This window comes from Tetrao urogallus, assembly GCF_951394365.1.
Source record: "Tetrao urogallus genome assembly, chromosome: 5".
Taxonomy (NCBI): Eukaryota; Metazoa; Chordata; class Aves; order Galliformes; family Phasianidae; genus Tetrao; species Tetrao urogallus.
Window position 1 is genome coordinate 61,577,034 of NC_136818.1, and position 17,851 is coordinate 61,594,884.

Below are 17,851 nucleotides of genomic sequence, written 5' to 3' on the forward strand. Positions count from 1 at the left end.
AAAAGTGTGCTGGGAGGTTGAATGAACTCTCCACATCTTTTAATGTGAAGGTTATTTGTTATTTCTGTCAGAGTGGGGCTCTCACAAACTGGAAGGATACTGGAACTCACTTGGTAGGCTGCTGTCACGACAGAGAATCAAGCAGGTTTGTAGCTCAAGATGCTTCAAGAGGACTTTCTCTTTTGACACAGAGCACTGAACGCTCCTGTTATCCAAGCTACCAGATAGTAATCTTCAACTGCTAACCCATCATGTTATTTAAAGCTGAAAATCAATAATTACATACTTTTTATACAATTGACTGAAGCTACGAAGTTGAACAAATCCTTTTCTGATCTTAATAGTGTTATCTGTGTCTTCCTCTCTCTTTTTTTTTCCAGTATGCCTGTGATGTTCAAGCTGAAGTAGTGGGAAAACCAGCAAAAGCGTTCTTTGAGTCAGCCCTAGCAGAAATGGGAGTTCCACCAGAGCAGGTAATGGTTCTGAATGATGGAAGATGTTGTGCTTCACAAGATAACAGCTGCTCTGAGGGCTGCAGGAGGGGGATTTGCAGCTAAAATGTTATTTCCTTTGCTATCACATTTGCTGTTTTTTTTTAGTACAGTTCCTAAAGGGAAAGACAGGAAGCACCGACTGGCCCAAATCCCCTCTCGTGTTGCTGCTTTCATCAGGCTTTCCAGAAACACACTGAGTGTGTGGGCTGCTCCCTGCTTGCTTAGTACAGCCTATTTTTTCCCTCTCTATTTGTGCCCTCTTTATTGATCTGTTGTTATATCACACAGGACATAAGGATGAGTACGAAATGACTAACAGACGGCAGTGAATTACAAGGTAATAACTCCATCACAGGCTTCTGGTGACATCATAAACAATTGGAGTGAAGTTTGGGTGGCTTGTAGGTCCCTGGAGCCCGGAGATGAAATTATGGCCCTGTAATTCACTGTGTGCTTGAGTTTTACTTTATTATGGAATGAGAAGATGGAAAAGACCTAGTAGGCCATCTCATCCATCTCTTTCCCCATGCAGGAATGTTCCCTGCTCCATGTTTATCCATGTTTTGTCCAGAGAGTTTTTAAGTGAGCAAACAGCAGCCTTTTTAAAGCTCCCTAGGGACAGTATTCAGAGCTTAGTAGATCTCATGGGCAGGCAGCTTTTTCTGACATTCAATGAAATGATCTCCATTTAAACAATATATCCTTCTTTTCATTTTACTCTAGGTAACAACAAAAAAATAACTGGTTTCCTTCCTGGATGTTTTCTTTTTCCAATTATCTCTAGGCTCCTTATCATTACAGTGGCTTTCTCTTACTAAAATTGTGTGTTTAGCTCTCAGCAACTTTCCTTGCAGTTCAGTCCCTCTGCCCCCTAAGCCAGCATGGGGTTCTTTTCTCTACTGCCTTCAGTTTGTCAATATCTTCCCAATAACATGATAGCTCAGCCTGAACAAAATATCCTAGATATTGAGCAATTACTCAATCCATTCATCCAACCAACAAGCCAAAAAATCAATTTCAGAAACAGAATGGCATCTGAAGAAAAAGTAGCTGGAAAAAAAGAAAGAACAAAGGAAAGAAAAAAAAAAGCCCACATACATAACTCAGCCCTTCGATTCTATGCCTCTCAATTAGAGGCATGAAGATTTGTTTTCATTCTGCTTGTATGAGATGTGAATGGCATGCTGCTCTGGGCTTTTCCAAGGCTCTGTGTAATGCCATTGCTTGCCCTTTTCCATAGGTAGACAATGTGGTGGTCCTCAAACTTTGTTTTACCCACTTTGCCAACATGTCAGCCCCTACCACTGTGGGGAACATCATCACAGGGATATGTTTCAACACAAGACTGCAACACCACAACTCGTTTCTCAGCGAGTTTCTTGTTTCTTGTTGCCCTGGGGAACGAGATTTGAACAGATGATTTAATCATAGAATGATCTGGGTTGAAAAGGACCACAATGCTCATCTAGTTTCAACCCCCTGCTGTGTGCAGGGTCGCCAACCACCAACCCAGGCTGCCCAGAGCCACATCCAGCCTGGCCTTGAATGCCTGCAGGGATGGGGCATCCTGTCAGCCTCCTTGGGCAACCTACAACAAACTACAGAAGAGCATGTGGATTTTCCTAACTTCTGAGTGCTTAACTTTGCAACTTTAATGCTCTTTTGAGGAAGACTTTTTTTGGGTTGTATTAGTCATACAAAATAATAAAAACTCAGGGTATGTTGTTCAGTAAGGTCCTTAATCAGTAGCACATTGTGTTACATTTTAATCTGTCTCCTGACTGAGCTTTATGTCTTTGTAATGGCAAGATGAGGACTGGCTTTCCTAGCCTTTACTTTTATAAAATGTTTGCCAGTATTTTATTCCACCTGTGGAATGCATTTAATCCATTAAAGTATTCTAGATGAGCTGTGCATTTGAAAACATATTACAGTTTTCTTTTACCTGACGTTTAATGAGAAGTATCTTTTTAATAAAGCTGTCTCACCACAGTAATGCTAGACAGTGGCAAACCTGAAATTTCTCAAGCCACTTTAATCAATAGAGTTATCACCAGTCATTTCCCTTGGTAACTGCTTCTTACTGAGACCCCGACTTTACCTTCTGCTGCCAAGATGTTTTCAGCCTGCACTTAGAATGGGAGGAATTCCCTGAAGTCCAATTTTCATTTTAACCTTTCCTCAATGGCCTAGAAATAACAGATTGCCAGTATTACTTTAATAGATTGGAAATTTAAACCTCTTAGAGGTAACCAGATTTGTCTTATGATTCAGTAGTACGACAAAGAATAACACATCTTAAAGGTTACCGAGATACCTAATTCGTATGTTTTAAGGCAGCTGTAACAGTGGGTGATTTTTACAGCTTTACAATAAAACCTAAATAATGTTAAGGTTCCCCTAGTTTTATATAATCATAAAGAAGTTCTATCTGTAGCAAATTGTCCTGCTTTGCCCGGAGTTATGGCGGGTCATACCGGAGTGCATAAAGCCCTAGCAGTTAACCAGTTCCATTGCTGCCACCTGCACAACTCAGGTGGGGGTCAGCAGTGCATGAGAGCAGAGCGGGATCACCCCCAGATCTGCTGCTGTGCAGCCATCCCTTCCCCAATCACCAGGATAACAGGAAGGTTCTCCATCTCAGGAAGAAGAGTTAAGCAGCCACTTGAAGTTTCAAACACTCAGGGGGAAGTTCTTCACCTACGAGAGTGGTGAGGTGCTGGAACAGCTGCCCAGAGAGGCTGTGGATGCCCCATCCCTGGAGGTGTTCAAGGCCAGGTTGGATGGGGCCCTGGGCAGCCTGGGCTGGTATTAGATATGGAGGTTGGTGGCCCTGCATGTGGCAGAGGGTTGGAGATTCATGATCCTTGATGTCCCTTCTAACCCAAGCCATTCTATGATTCTGTGATTCTGTGATTCTATGATTCACTGGCCTGGCAGACGCTGGCACCTTTGGAAATCTGCCCTGGAGGTGTCATGTATTTCTTTTTCTGTTTCACCTGCCTTGTTGTACAAACTCTGTGGGGTCAGAGGCCACAGGTGTTGCCCTGTGCATGTTTGATGTTTGCACAGCCTGGATAGAAATGTAATTAACAGAATTATGGGATCTTGAAGCCTAGGAGATTACCAGCTGGGCCATGGGGAATAGGGAGAAAGGTAAATGCATCATATTTCTTGGGCAAAGGCTCTTAACACACCAAGATTTTGTGCAGCAGCTTTATTTTATTTCATTTTATTTCTACATTGTTGGCACACTTAGCTTGGGTTATTAAGCCTATAGCAAAAATCTGCTTTGGCTTAAATACTTTTGGCTCTAGAATCATTCATTGTATTAAATACTCTGCTGAAGCATGCTTCCCTCTTTGAATCTTCATGTTTGCACCTTCCATAGACTTCAGCCTCTAACATATTGTATGTGAGCTCCTCCCAGCAAGCGGGGCATTGCAAACAGGCAGAGCTAGGTAGTGAGGAATAAGGGCTAGTTTGAGTGGAACGATGCAGTGGCAATGGCTTTGCTCAGCTTTGGCACACGTCTGCTTTATTTATCATGGTACAGCCACACACCATCTCTCATCAGCTGTAGGGTTTAGGGAAATATGAATTATACCCATCTTAATTCTGTAATGATTTTCTAACAGCCAGAGAGACATCTCACTGCATTCTTGTCCTTTCTAATAATTTTTTACTTGGTGTAGAACAGTACCTTCCCCAGACGATTGAATGGATGAATGGTGTGGTTCCTGTGTAAAATTTGAACGCAAATGGGGATCTTTTGATTCCTTCTTTCTGTGGGTATATGACCTTCCAGTTTTATATTTCTTTCTCTTCTTACCATATTGCAGTCAGAGAGGAAGTTAAACCCAGGTTTGACAGGTAGAGTTTTTTTTATTTCCCTTGACAGCGCACCTTTTGACCTCTATCTTCTTGCCAATGATTTTTTAAATCCTAAATGATTTGGGAATAATTGCTCCTCCTTTAGTGATTATTGCCCTTCACCGATAGTAAATCTGTGAAATCCCCCGGGGCTGGAGTACATTTTGGTATGCGTATGCCACAAGCTGGCCTGGACAGGCATCGCTGCTCATGTGCAGCTGCACTTGCAGAGCTGCTGTGAGTCTTGCAGGAAAACTTGCCTGGATGGAGTGAAATACAGCCCTGGTGAGCGCGCTTCTCCCCAGGGCTCAGAGCCACCCTGCTCTGCCCTTTCCTGTGTTCTGAACACATTCATTTCCAGTGTTTTGAGGATCCAGGAGTGAAAACAAAGGGTATACACAAAAATAAGGGAAAAAAAAACAGAATCTGGCAAAATTGTTCTCTGCCAGCTACTGTTACCAATTTTCCCCCAAGCTGCTTTGAGAAATGTAATCACTCCCATCATTCTCTTCTCTTCACCTATGTATTCATGCTTTATTTACTCATTACTTGAAATCAACCCTTCCTCATTTCATGTTTGGTGCAGTGGTAGGGAAAGGTGAGCTATCTGCAGGGAACCGTTCATCTTTCTGGGAGCACGTGTGTTTCCATAAGCAGAGCGGATAAGGAAAATCATCCAGTAATGAAAGGATGAAAAAGGATTGAGCCCTCCAACGTGTGGTGGCTTTGAAGCAGTTTGTGGGCAATGCCATCTGTCCCAAAGCCCCCTGCTGCTCTTCCCCTATGGCCATGTTTCCCCAGCTCTGTGATCCCATGAGTCTTTGTCTCCTTGCTCCTTACAGAGGCTCGCAAAGGGTGATCGCAGAGGTTTTGCTCTTAGGCAGAATGAAGCAAGGGTGTGCATATATAAACTGCTTCAAAACAAACTGCTTCAGCATGGAACCAGACAAATGAGCCTTGACTTGCAGGGATGGCCTATTACATCCCATCACCTGAGGGATGATGATAATCCTTCACATGAATGGTATTTAAAAGCAACATGAAAGATGAACTGGGCTGGTAGCTACTGTATGTAATCTTGCATGCTGTTCCTGATGCATTACTCAAAAGAGGATTTGTGTTTTATCAGCTGAAGCTGTTCCAGATGTGCATGTACCTATCTCAGTAGGTACATGAAGACTCTCACAAAATAATCTGTTTAGATGGGCTGTAGGTGTATCCTGAGGTTTCCTTTATGTGCTATTTAGTAAGTAGGAGAAGGTTCTAATCAGATGACAGATTGTAATCAGATGACAATTAAAAATAGCTCTGCATCCTTAGTACTTTTAGTCTTCTATATATTTAACTTAATCCTGCCCAGTAGACAGCTTACAGAGTGGGAACTGCACTTTTTGTTGAAATAGAGATGACAGAAGGAAACTGATCCCATCTTTCCAGCTGCATAGCCATGGCCCTGGCTCATGCATGGCACCCATAGCTCAGTTCCAGAGCAGCTCCCTGCCTGACAGCATTAAAGAGAACTCTAAAGAGTTTCCTTTATGTCTCTGGGGACACAGAAGGAGGAAGAGGGTATACATGCATGCAGGGGAAAAGAGTGCCTATGTAAGGTGCTGCCTTGGATCCCACTGGGGTTTGGTATTGGGCCTGTGATGATGAGATGGGTTGGAGCAGAGAGAGGTAAGAGCAGGACAGAGCAGGACAAGCAGGGTGGTTGCTTGCCTACTTGGGTATGTTCATGTCATGAAGTAGCACAAAGCAAGTGTCTACCCAAAAGCATATTACAAAGTTCACAGCCATGGAGCAGGAGACTTTACAGTGGAAAGTATGAACGCAGAAAAAAGCAATTGCTGCATGAATTCCTATTATGATTCGGTGGCAAGAAGGGCTTGGAAAGTTTGGGTAAATGGATGTGTGATCAGGAGAGCAGCCAGGAGGAGTTTAGGTCTTTGTGTAGGTTGCTAGTTGGATTGTCGTGGAAATTCTGTTCACATTCTGGTGTTCCCATTTGGATTTGGGTCAGCTGAAAAGGTATAGGGAAGAACTGCAAATGTGCTGAGAGGGATGAAGGAAATTGGAGTAAATGTGTTTCAGCTTAAGACACTGACTGTATTTATACACTCTGGAAATTCATTTCGTGGAGAGAACGCACAAGATACAAACCATCACTTTCCAAGCTTGATGATTAGCTGAAGTGATAACTGAAATTATGCCTGCTAGAAAGACTTCTGCTTTCAAAATGTAAAAGCAGTTTCTTCAGTATGAAAAGCAATGCTTTCCTTACTTTTCCTTACTGTACCCTTTTTTGATAGTGTGCTCAGTTGAGTTCATTTGTCACGTTGTGCACAAATTGATAAATTAGATTTTGCACTCATGGAAGACTTCCCAAATTTTTATATGAACCTGAAAATGGCTTGGAATCAAACTCTGTAAATTACACATTTCAGTGATCACAAGCTTAAGGTCTTGCCTAGCTCTTAGAATATCAATTTTAAGGAAATGTTTGAAAAGAAGAGCTTAATTTAAACTACTTGGAGCATAACATAAATGCATGGTTAGGAACGGACCAGGACTAACTTCATAAAATTCAACATTTTCTTTGAACTGCGTGCCACATCACTTTGATTTTCGTGATGGATTACAAATTGTACAGATGTAAACTGCCCCAGTATATTGCTCAAGGAGCTATCGCCTGAATTATATTCAAGGTAGAATGACATTTAATCAATACGATGACAATCTTATCTTGTTTAATTTGCCTGATGGCAGTATTAAACATCAAATCAAGCTGTTTATTATGTCAAAGGAGCGTGAGGGATGGCAGAAATAAAATTCTCTTGACACCGATTTTTCCGTATTTCACTGCTCTGACAGGCCATCATGATTGGAGATGATATCGTGAGCGATGTCGGAGGCGCCCAGCAGTGCGGGATGAGGGCAGTGCAGGTGCGGACGGGGAAGTACAGGTCAGTGTGCTCCCCACAGCCTTTGCTCCACCTGGGTCATCGTGGAAAGAGGGGAAATAGCTGCACTCAATGATTTTTTGCACTTGCCTTTTGGCCAATCCACGCCATACTCTTAATTCTCACGCCACGCGTTGATTTCTAAAAGAAGAGTTACAGTTTCAAAGTTGGTACGCCTTCTGAATAGTGCTTCGGATTGAATGCATGAGACCTGTCTGGTTGTTCCTTTTCTGTGCCTTTTTACAGAGTTTTACCTGTTGATGGCACCCATTTGCCACCCATGTCCGTTTGTTGCCTGAGCAGACACCTCTTTGTGCAGCCTTAAGGCTTGGCTGCATGATGGTGCTTTCCTTTGCAAAATGCATCTTGAGTAAAGACTGTGTGAAAGCAGCAGAAAGGGGAGGCATGTTTTCTTTGATCCTGGCTGGATGTGGCTCTGGGCAGCCTGGGCTGGTGGTTGGCGACCCCGACCTTGGCAGGGGGGTTGAAGTTACATGATCGTTGTCATTTTCAACCCAGGCCATTCTATGATTCTATGATTTTCAAGAGATATTTTCTGTTAAACTACTGCTGTAATACTTCATCTAAAATTACAGCTGTAATTTTGCGTCACATTTAGTGCACAGAACTGGTTTGTTTCTTGGGTTTTGCTTATTTATTTTTATACTACTGTGAGTGTTTCTCCGCTTGATACGAGACACGTCTGAAACTTCTAGCAGCATCAAGATGTTTAATTAAACTACCAACTAGGTGGTCCCTGTGGGTCACCTCTCATAGCCCTGTGAAGGACTCTGTATGTCTCCTCTTTTCTCCAGGCATATTTTCAGCACAGAGAAGTCTGGAACGTGAGAGCTGTCTTTCCACTTCATGTCTAAATCAGAGCGAGCTTCCACAGACTTGCTCACCTCTTTCTAATGGCCCTTCAGACCCTTCTCCATGCAGGTGTCTCCATCATCATGTGTGTTCACTGACAGAGGAGCTATTGATACCTGCTCCTGGCAGCTCCTGGTAGAAGACTTGAGTGCAGTTATAAATATGGCATAGTCCAGGGGTGCCCAGTGGAAAATGAAGCCACTATGCACTGCCCAGGCAAGGTTGAAGTCAACTCAGGGTGACTCTCTAAATGCAGTGCAGACATCAGTCCCTACATTTAATGTTTGGACTCCTTTTAGCCATACCACCTTGCAGTAGGCATGGTTTGGTAACAGTGTCTGTAATTTGATGTAAGGTGAGCTGTAGGGTCGGTGCTTGCCACTGACTATCTGCAATGTTAGTTTTCAAGTGTTTTTTCTCTCTCTTAATTTGGGTTTACATAGGTAAATGAAATCATTCTGATGGACTAGTAAGTGATGATTTCTGAGGGAGAAAGTACGTCACTTGTAATATCATGGTTATTTATCTGTGATCTGTGTAATCCTATTAACTCCCTACAGGAGAATTAGGATTGAACAGTTGGTTTTTCTCTGATATTGATCACCAGGAAGCATTTTGTGAATCCACATCTTAATGTCACACAGATACCCGTATCAGTGAAGGAGGTCTGTGTGACAACAGAGAGAAATTAGACCCTGGCTACTGAGCGAGTCTGCTGACACAGAGCAGTGTGCTGCACCCAAGTACCTCTGGATGGCACCATTAGTACATCTACATCACAATTAGTTACCACTTCGGGAGCAACCCTGAAAGCCAAGGCTGTTTGTGCAAATGAAGGAAAAAGCAAATCGGCTTCAGGGTTTTACTGGAGATGCTGAGTGTTGGCATGGTGGGATTTCCAGACATTTTGGTTGTGAGAGCCTTGCAGCCCAGAATATGGGGCATCACCCCAGCTGGGTTGCTTCTGTGCTGAGTGATTTTTTCCATCTTCACCACAACGGTGGAGTCTTCAACAAAACGGATGCAAAGCTGATTCCAAAGTACAATAGACAATAATAAAGTAGAAGAATTGTTGCAGGAGCATTTTACATCACACTGCTGGATATGGGGAAATTACAGGTCTTGCAGAGGTTATCCCAGTCAAGGCATTTTGCACATTGTTCTCCAGGTCCAAGGGATTCTCTTGTTCTCTTCCACTCTTACTGAGATGCTGACCCTAACACCTTGTTATCTGCTGTGCATATCGGGCAGCATTCCTTCATTCAGGAGCTGCTGCAACTTATACCAATAACCCATGGACCTGCTGCCAACCAGGGGTTTCACACTGCAGCACAAAAGACAGCATGCGAGCTAAGGCTTACAGTACAATTTATGGTATTTCAAAGGGACTCCAGTGACTGTGTGCAGATTACAGAATGCAAAGCAAGTTCTGTGTTACAGGCTGAGGTGTTTGGCTGTGCAGGTGATTTGGGGTCCAGGGAGGAGCAGAAGGGGTATAAGGAAAGCGTATCTGTATCTATGCTTACCTTCTCAAAGGCACTTAATCCTCCAACAGTACATTGGAGTTGCACTCTTCTTCAGCAGCCAAACCACGTGTGGAGGATATAAGTCCATAAAGTGTAATAAATCACAGAATAAAGTTTCTTTTGACATAAGCAAGGGCAATAATGGAAAGCTGTAGGGGTAAAGTGGTGTTTGGAGTCGATCTTGGTTAAATTGATTCTCTGACACAGGGTGAGTAGTTTGGTTGACCAAGTATGGCCTTTTTAGGTGTAAACCCCAAAAGAGAAGTGTGAGCTGGTCTGCTGGTGGTGTCACCACTCTCATTTACTCCTTCCTGCTGCGGTGTGCAGAACAGGCCTTTGCTGTGGACTCACAGCTGGGTATTTATTTCACCACCACAGCTGATAGTGCAACAGCCCTGAGCTCTCTTGGAACACATGAAAGAGAGTGGGGATGAAAGGAGAAAAGGGGACCAGGAAAGCTGCTGTCTCTTGCTGGCTCTGCCTCTGCTCTGTGGAAGAACTGGGTCAAGTTACTTCATGTTGCCCGTCTTCAGTTTCCCCACTTTATAATTATCCTTTGAGAATAATTATCCCGAGTTTATTAAGAAGGTGGTTTGTGATCTGTTCCTCTTATCTGATTGAAGAAAACATACTGCATCTGTAGAGATTTATAGGGAATCAGCTGGCTTGATGTGATTGAGACAGATGTTGTGACAAAGACCTTTCAGGCTGACATCATCAATTGATTAAGGATTCTGATAAACGGGGTGGGTCTTCATCATAACTCTCTAAATAAAGGTATTAAATGATTCTAAAAGGCAGATTTTCACCCGCAGATGGATGGACAGCTATCACAGCCTGTAACAGTCAATGAAAGATCATGGCTTGTTTTGTAAAGCAGCAGTCACATCCTAATGCTATGCAGTGTTGCTGCTTGAAATAGAAGCAGCATCACTCCCACCCTTGCTTTCTTGTTCACTGAATTACTAACCACAGCCAAGACGAACAATTTTATTAGCTTGTTCATGTTTCATGGGGCCTGATGGAGCATACCAGAAGTGGGTACTGAAAGGAACACGCAGCGGCACTCCCTTAATGCTGAAACAGAACCAGAGGCATTTTGATGGCCTCACAATCCTGGTGATGACGCCCGCTTCACATATTAGATGGAAAGGCTTCCAACCCATATTTGCGCTATAAAAGATGTATTATAATTTATGTCAGTGTCTTAAGCAATGTTCATTAAGATCCAGTGTCAGCAAGTCAGCTTTCATTCTATTCACAGCATCAGAAGGCGTTGTCTTAGTCACCATTCATTACACATCCAAATCAGAGTTTGTTCCCTCCACATGAGGAGCTTTGCATGTGTTTATCAGTTTCCTGACCACACTTTGCTTACTGTCATCTCTGGTTCAGTTTTGTGAGGGAAGCTCAGAGTTGATACTGCAGAACCTTAGCATATGAACACGTCTGATGACAGCCTTACATTTCCCCATGTGTTCAGAAAGTCTAGGAAACACAAATTAGAGTTTAAGCCTCAGGTGCTGTAGGAGTGAAGGGCCTATGAACAGGTCTAATTTCTTGATGTTGTAACAGGGTGTTACAGTCCAACCAGCTGCTCGTCATCATAGGATATTATAGAGTCATAGAATCACAGAATGGCCTGGGTTGAAAAGGAGCACAATGCTCATCTGCTTCCAACCCCCTGCTGTGTGCAGGGTCACCAAACAGCAGCTCAGGCTGCCCAGAGCCACATCCAGCCTGGCCTTGAATGCCTGCAGGGATGGGGCATCCACAGCCTCCTTGGGCAACCTGTTCCAGTGTGTCATCACTCTCTGTGTAAAAATATAACTAACTGCAGTGCAAAATAAAGCAGTGCACTGGAAATACTTTACCACTGAACTGCAAGTGGTGAATTTGGAGGTAGAAGATTTTAGCATTTGACTCCAAACAGTCTTCCTTGGTGTGACTTCAGTTATTCTGTTTCTCTACATGTATCTAGCCGTATTTTCTATAGTAGTTCAACTCTAATGAGCTGCTACATCTGAAACATTGATGAACGGAAGCAATTTGCATGTAGCAAATCAAGCTAGTAGTGAGCACATCAGCTTGTATTGCACTTTTGCTTTCCCTGTTTCCCACAATGTATTCAAGCTGTAAAGGTTTCCATTCCTCCTACACTGAAATGAAATAAAGGATGCTGAGAGGACAAGACATTACCAGCAGCAGCTACCAGCATCTGTGTGGGTACCACCAGAGCCTGTGGCAACTTCAGACTGGCAAGCTGCTTGCCCAAAAAGATTCTGTTTCTCTCCTCCCACAGATACATAACTCACAAGCCCAGAAAAACAGCCCTGGTGGCTGGAACAAGTGAAAGGAGGCAGCTCAGGGGCTTTCCAGGGCTGCTCTCCTGCTCTGCACCTACTTTCACTGCATGCACCTGAGGTCTGTCTGGGAACTGCCTGTCCAAGGGGATCTGCAGCATCCCAGAGGGCAGGGCCACCCCTAGCTCCTGTTGGACACCCAGCTTCCCTTTCTGGTATCAGCCCCAAAACCACAGTCTGCAAGATGGGACAGGAAACAGGCTCTCATTTATTTTTGTCTTTAGCGGCCTTTTCTCAGTGCCAATGTAATGTTGCAGTAGAAAAATTCCTCAGCAGAACAGTCATGGGAGCTGGTCGAGCACAGCAGTGTTTCTCAACACTTGTCGCTTGCAGAATGCCAAGCTGCATTAGCTTGTTCAACATTTGACAGCAATGATGAATACCATACCAATAGCTAACCACTTTATTTCTGTAAAAATGCTAATAAGCATGTTGAAATGTGCTGCAGCAATGGCAGAGCTGGGACAGCTGCACCATTGTGGTTTCGTTTGAGATTTCCTTTTTTTAAAATGCAGGTTCCTCTTCTCGCTGTGGTTTTCTGTCGTAGTTAAATGCCATCCCAGCTCTTGGGTTGGTGGAGTTCTGCACTGGCTCTCAGACGGAGAGCATGGCGAGAGGGGACTGCTCTGATACAACCAAAGCACAGCATTCAATTCAAAGGAAGGAGCAAACAAACAAGTGAGAAGCAAGCCAAATTAGCTGCTGATGTAACTCGCTCGAAGCAAATGATTCAGTATCTGAAATTCAATCTTCCTTCTGGCTGGGGCTCCTGCTCACCCAGTAAACATGCTGAGGAGCGGCCGTGCTGGGCAGTACCTTGTGCCTGCACACAGCAACCCAGAATTCATGCTTCAGTGCTGCCAGCCCTGCCTGGGGGTTTCTTGGGGGCTTACTTGGTGACATTGGTTTTCTCCTCTGATTCTAGGTAGATAAGAGTGAGTTTAGCCAACAAACCCAGGGTGACTGGCTTGAACCCAGCACGTTTTGTGCTCTTGAGATGTTTGCAGGGCTGTCTGCTCCAGTACGTGGCCATGTAGCTGTAGGTGATCAGAGGCAGAATGTGGGGTCTGCAGACATGAGGCTTTGGGACTGCAAAAGACAAGAGGTGGGGGTTGCTCCCCTTCGGGCTGCCTCTGTTGTGCTTGGGCTGGTGGTTGTTTTTCATGCCCTTTGGAAGACATGATGTGACTTGCCTGGAGTTAAAAATAAAGCACCAGCACTGCCAGGTCTTCTGCACAATTACAATGGCTCCATACATGGCTGCTCATTCCATGTCCCATGTCAAGAAGAAACAGAGTAATGTGAGACAAGGAGGGGGGAGGCTGAGGAGCTTCACTCCCCTCTGCCCATCCAGCACCAAGGAGGGCTCTGGTGGAGATGAAGATAGCTTGCAGCTGACGCTTGGACGTGACTCATGCTCACACATTGCCCTGTAACTATTACCATTCTTACTTCTTTGTGGTTTTCAGTCATTGTCAACAGTGTATATGGTTACACCTCAGCTCTGCTCACTTATAGGTTGCCAAAAGATGAGCTAACGCAGCTCGCTGGGCTGCTGCTTTGAATGGGCTTTGTGTCCTGTGCAGCAGCAGCCAGCTTTAAACCAGAGCCATCCTCCCTCCTGAAAAATGAAGTCCTGCTTTGCTTTGTGAAGAGCTGGGCTGGGCCTGGCTGCTGCACCTCCTGGCTGAAAAACTTATTCATTTTCCTTTTAAATCCATAGAATTGAGTTGAAAGGGACCTTTAAACACCATTTGGTGCAATCCTGTTGCAGTGCACAGGGACACCCATAGCTCCATCAGTGCTCAGAGCCCATCCCCTGACCTTGGGTGTCTGCAGGGATGGGGCATCACCATCTCTCTGAGCAACCTGTGCAATGCCTCGCCACTCTTGTGTCAGTGTAGGCTTTCATTTCACAGCTACAGTTATTGTTTCCATTCCCAGTTGCATTCTGAGTGCCACCCGAGGAAGCTGAAGAGGAGTATGTGTCAGTTTTGCCCTTTCAGTTTCCTCTCCCTCCCAACCTGTTTCAGCAGCTGCTAGCATACACCTGAAACATTCACACAGCTATGCAGCCTGCTCTCACATGGGAAACTTGGCTGCACAATGTGTGCTGCTGTGGTGTTGCAGATGGTTATGTTCCTGCAGAATGAAGGGATGCTGCAATCCCTCCTGCTTCAACAGAGCAAACACCTTGTATGAGCCGATCACCCTCATTGCCTTTGCAGTGGGATCTGGGCACTTTCAGCATCACTCATCCTGGTCAGGTAGATCACACACCACAAGCATCATTGCTCTGCTTTGTAAAGATAGTTTATGTTAATACAGATGCCTATCATGGAGGAAGTGAGCCTCTACCTGCAGCAACACATCACTGGTACCATGCTTCTATGACAAAAGCATGATGGCTTAGAAGCTGGTTGTGGATAATCCATCCTTGGAGGCATTCAGGTCCAGATTGGATGGTGCCCTGAGCAGCCTGATCTGGTGGGTGGCAACACTGTCCATGGCAGAGGAGTTGGAACTAGAAGATCTAAATGTCCCTTCCAAACCAAGACATTCTGTGATTGTGAGTAGGCTGTGGCTGCTGTCGCTCAGCCCTGTGTGCTACAGGGCCGTTCTTCTTTGTCCCCTTCCCCATCCCCACCATCCCAGGATGCTGCCAGCTTCCAGCTCACATCTGAGGAGCTGTGTTTTTCCCAGTGTGCATTTCCAGAGGAAATGCAGCCAGAAGATTACAAAGACCCAGATAGAATTCAACCCTTTGTTCTGCTTTTACAATTGCAGTTTATCAAGGGTGGGAGCTGGAAGTATTCTGCACCTCTGTCCAGACTGGCTGAGCACTGTGGAGCAGAGCAGCTGCAGCCACACTTCAGAAGGGGTTCCTGGGCTGCAGAGCCCCTTAACCTGCTACAAATGGAGCTTTGTTTGAACTCCGACAAGCATTTGCAGTTGAATAACACGAACCATTCAGCTACACTATTGGCTGCCTGGCACTGAAATCAGGCCTAAAAATAGGGGAACGTCTGACCCTGAAGTGAATAATTTTCACTCTGAACCCAACCTGGCACCCACCCAGGGTGACATCATCTGGAGGAGAAGCTGGAAAAGCTTTCAAAGTGCTGCTTTCCACGAGGGAACTCTAAATGTTGATGCAGCTGATAATCAGGCAGCAAATTTGATGTGACTGTGACTTGAAGGAAGGAGGCAATGGGAAGGAAAGGGATGAAGACAGAGGGAGAGGATGGAGACTGCATGTCAGAGAAGTGTTTGGGGAGCTTCATGTGTGGGTATCTCAAGGGAGGATGAGAGGAGTACAAACAAGGTTGTTCTCTGGACCATTAACAGAATCCCAGCATGGCTGAGGTTGTCAGGGACCTCTGGGTCCATCTGGTCCAACCCTGCTCCTGCAGCAGTCTGAGGACCATTCCAAGTAAAAGAGGTCCATCCCTATCCACAGTGATTCCCACTGCCTGTGGAAGCACTCTCTTAGCACAGGGATGTCTGAGGTAGCCAGGCACTGAGTGACCTCCCCTGGTGTCAGAACTGTGATATTCACAAGCAGCTTCATCCAGGCTAACTTCTAGGGATTTTAGCAAAATCTGTGGTGCAGCAGCATCAACGACCTCACTGTTGGTGTTCTAAATCCTAATTGCTTGAAGCCAGCTCCTCAGATTTATGTGCTAAGTTTCTAGGTCTTCTTTAAAAATGATAATGCATAAAAGATGCAGTAGGCAGCTTTCCTCTGAAAGTCCCCATCCTTTTCAGTCTGGATGCTGCCAGGTGTTGATCAGTCCACATTGGAATTTGTAGCTTTTTTCAGATGGTGAGAGTTAAATGTGATGTTTATGTTGGGTGTCTCCATTATCTGTTTGCCTTCTGCCTTTTAAATTCTCATTACATATTTATAATGCTGTTATGGCAAAGATGCCTGGAGCACCACCATGGGCGGTGTTTGGTCTCAGAGTCCCAAATGATGCTGAAAGAACTGCTGTAGCTTTGTAAACACTGTATCAAAAGCTGGTTTCCTGACTACTGCTTGGCACTTCTAACCAACAGTGATAAAGAGGGGGAAAAAAAATACCATACAAACCTATAGTTCTAGTAATAAACCAATGTATTTGGCTAGAGACTGAGAGAAGCATTCAGGCATGCATGCCCTTCTCTGGGTGTTCACTCTTAGATCATCACAGCAGTGAAACTCTATTGGAGATGGGCAAACCCTCTGCTGGTTTGTGGACATCTGCCATAGCAGTGCACGCAAACAAGCTGCTCTTCACTCCATCAGCCTCTGGTTGGGATTTGTCTGACTAAGCATTAGAAGATTTCGGGCTGCCTGCTGGGAAAAGACCAGCCTGCAGCTGCAAAGGTGTTTTGTTGGCATGGCCTGAGCCTGCCGGAGGCAGATGGTGGCCCAGGCAGGGACAGGAATTGACCTTAATGCAAAGGTCACCGTGTGCTGCACCTCCAGGTGAGGGCTTGGGCAGAGCTTCTGTGTTTTACCTGCTTTCTGTATTACAATTTGAATCCTCTTCATCTGAGAGACCAGTCTCGATTTGCAACTCGATTGTACAACTTTTAGCTGCTGATGTCTGGTACATTTTATTAAGAGGAACCGTGTGAAAGGCAAGGCCTTAAACCTTAACAGCTGGAGTAAATCTGGTGTAAGACAGCAGCGAATGCCAGTGTTGCTGTAGGTCAGCTGCTCAATTACAGACCCGTGGCTTCACGGGGCATTAATGGAGCTGACATAAATGAAAACAGTGCACACAACAGAAGAGCTGGCTTTTCTTCTTGTAGGCAGAGCTCTTTGTTTTTCCTTGCCAGTTGAGACATTCTTGCAAACATTCATCTTTCAAGATGACACTTCTTATCTTAAAAATCCATAGAGATGCGGGGAGTCCACTTTCACCAGAGCAAATGGACTTTTGCTTTGAAAAGCCCATTCCTGAACATTTGCCATGACTAACCACCCCTGCTCTCAGCAGTCTTGAGTTCCACCATGTACAAAGCTACGTACAAAGCCGCACTTGTGTGCACAAAATCATTTAGAGCTGTGTCTCTTGAACACACGTCCCTGCACAGCCAGCCTGCACTTTCCCTGCCCCAAACCAGAGGCAGTACAAATTGCCAAGCAATATTCAGACACTGTGATTGCTTTGCATGCAAGGAAGAGAGGCACAGAGGTTAGAACTAACACTGTCCAAAGGGTCAATTGCTCATGTGCTTAGCTTGCAAGTACTCGAGCATTATATGGAAACATATGTTCCAAAGGCAGCTTGCAGGGACAGATGTTTGGGCTCAGCACTCCTGTGGATGAGGTCCTGGCTCCCCCCAGGCAGGCACTCAGGAGATCGGTGCGTCCTGAGGAGTATTTGAGTGCTGCAAACAGATAGTGTGTGCTGATGTTTCTGATGCCCTGTCTCCTGCTGCTCACCAGCCTCAGAGGTACCACTCTCCTCCACTGAGCAGCTGGGTTCCCACACCCTGTGCTGGGTCCTGTCACGTTGTTCTCTGATTGTTCTTAACCTGGTGGTGAAGTCCCTGCTCAAAGGAGCTACTGGACTAAATTCAGAGGGCTGTGTTCTCTGCGGAGCTAAGTACAATGGTCGGCATCAATGGGCTCCGCTGCTCCCTGCTGAAGTGAGTGGCAAGCACTTGGCACCCATTAGAGGAGCAAAAGGACACTTTTTGGCTGAAGCCAAGTCCTGCACTCACAAAGTGGGTACAAAGACCTCTGCTGAAAGAAAAACTTATCTGCA

The 17,851-nt window shown here is 45.0% G+C and overlaps 1 protein-coding gene across 1 annotated transcript in view; it reads left to right on the forward strand.

Annotated features, from left to right (window-relative positions):
• The window catches only part of LHPP (phospholysine phosphohistidine inorganic pyrophosphate phosphatase), a gene marked incomplete at both ends in the record, with an annotated part of 68,146 nt that overhangs the window by 14,980 nt on the left and 35,315 nt on the right, over positions 1–17,851 (forward strand). Inside the window, 2 exons of the mRNA XM_079535412.1 lie at positions 381–473; positions 7,239–7,330. Coding sequence (XP_079391538.1) covers positions 381–473; positions 7,239–7,330 — 185 coding nt within the window. The remainder of the gene's footprint in view (positions 1–380; positions 474–7,238; positions 7,331–17,851) is intronic.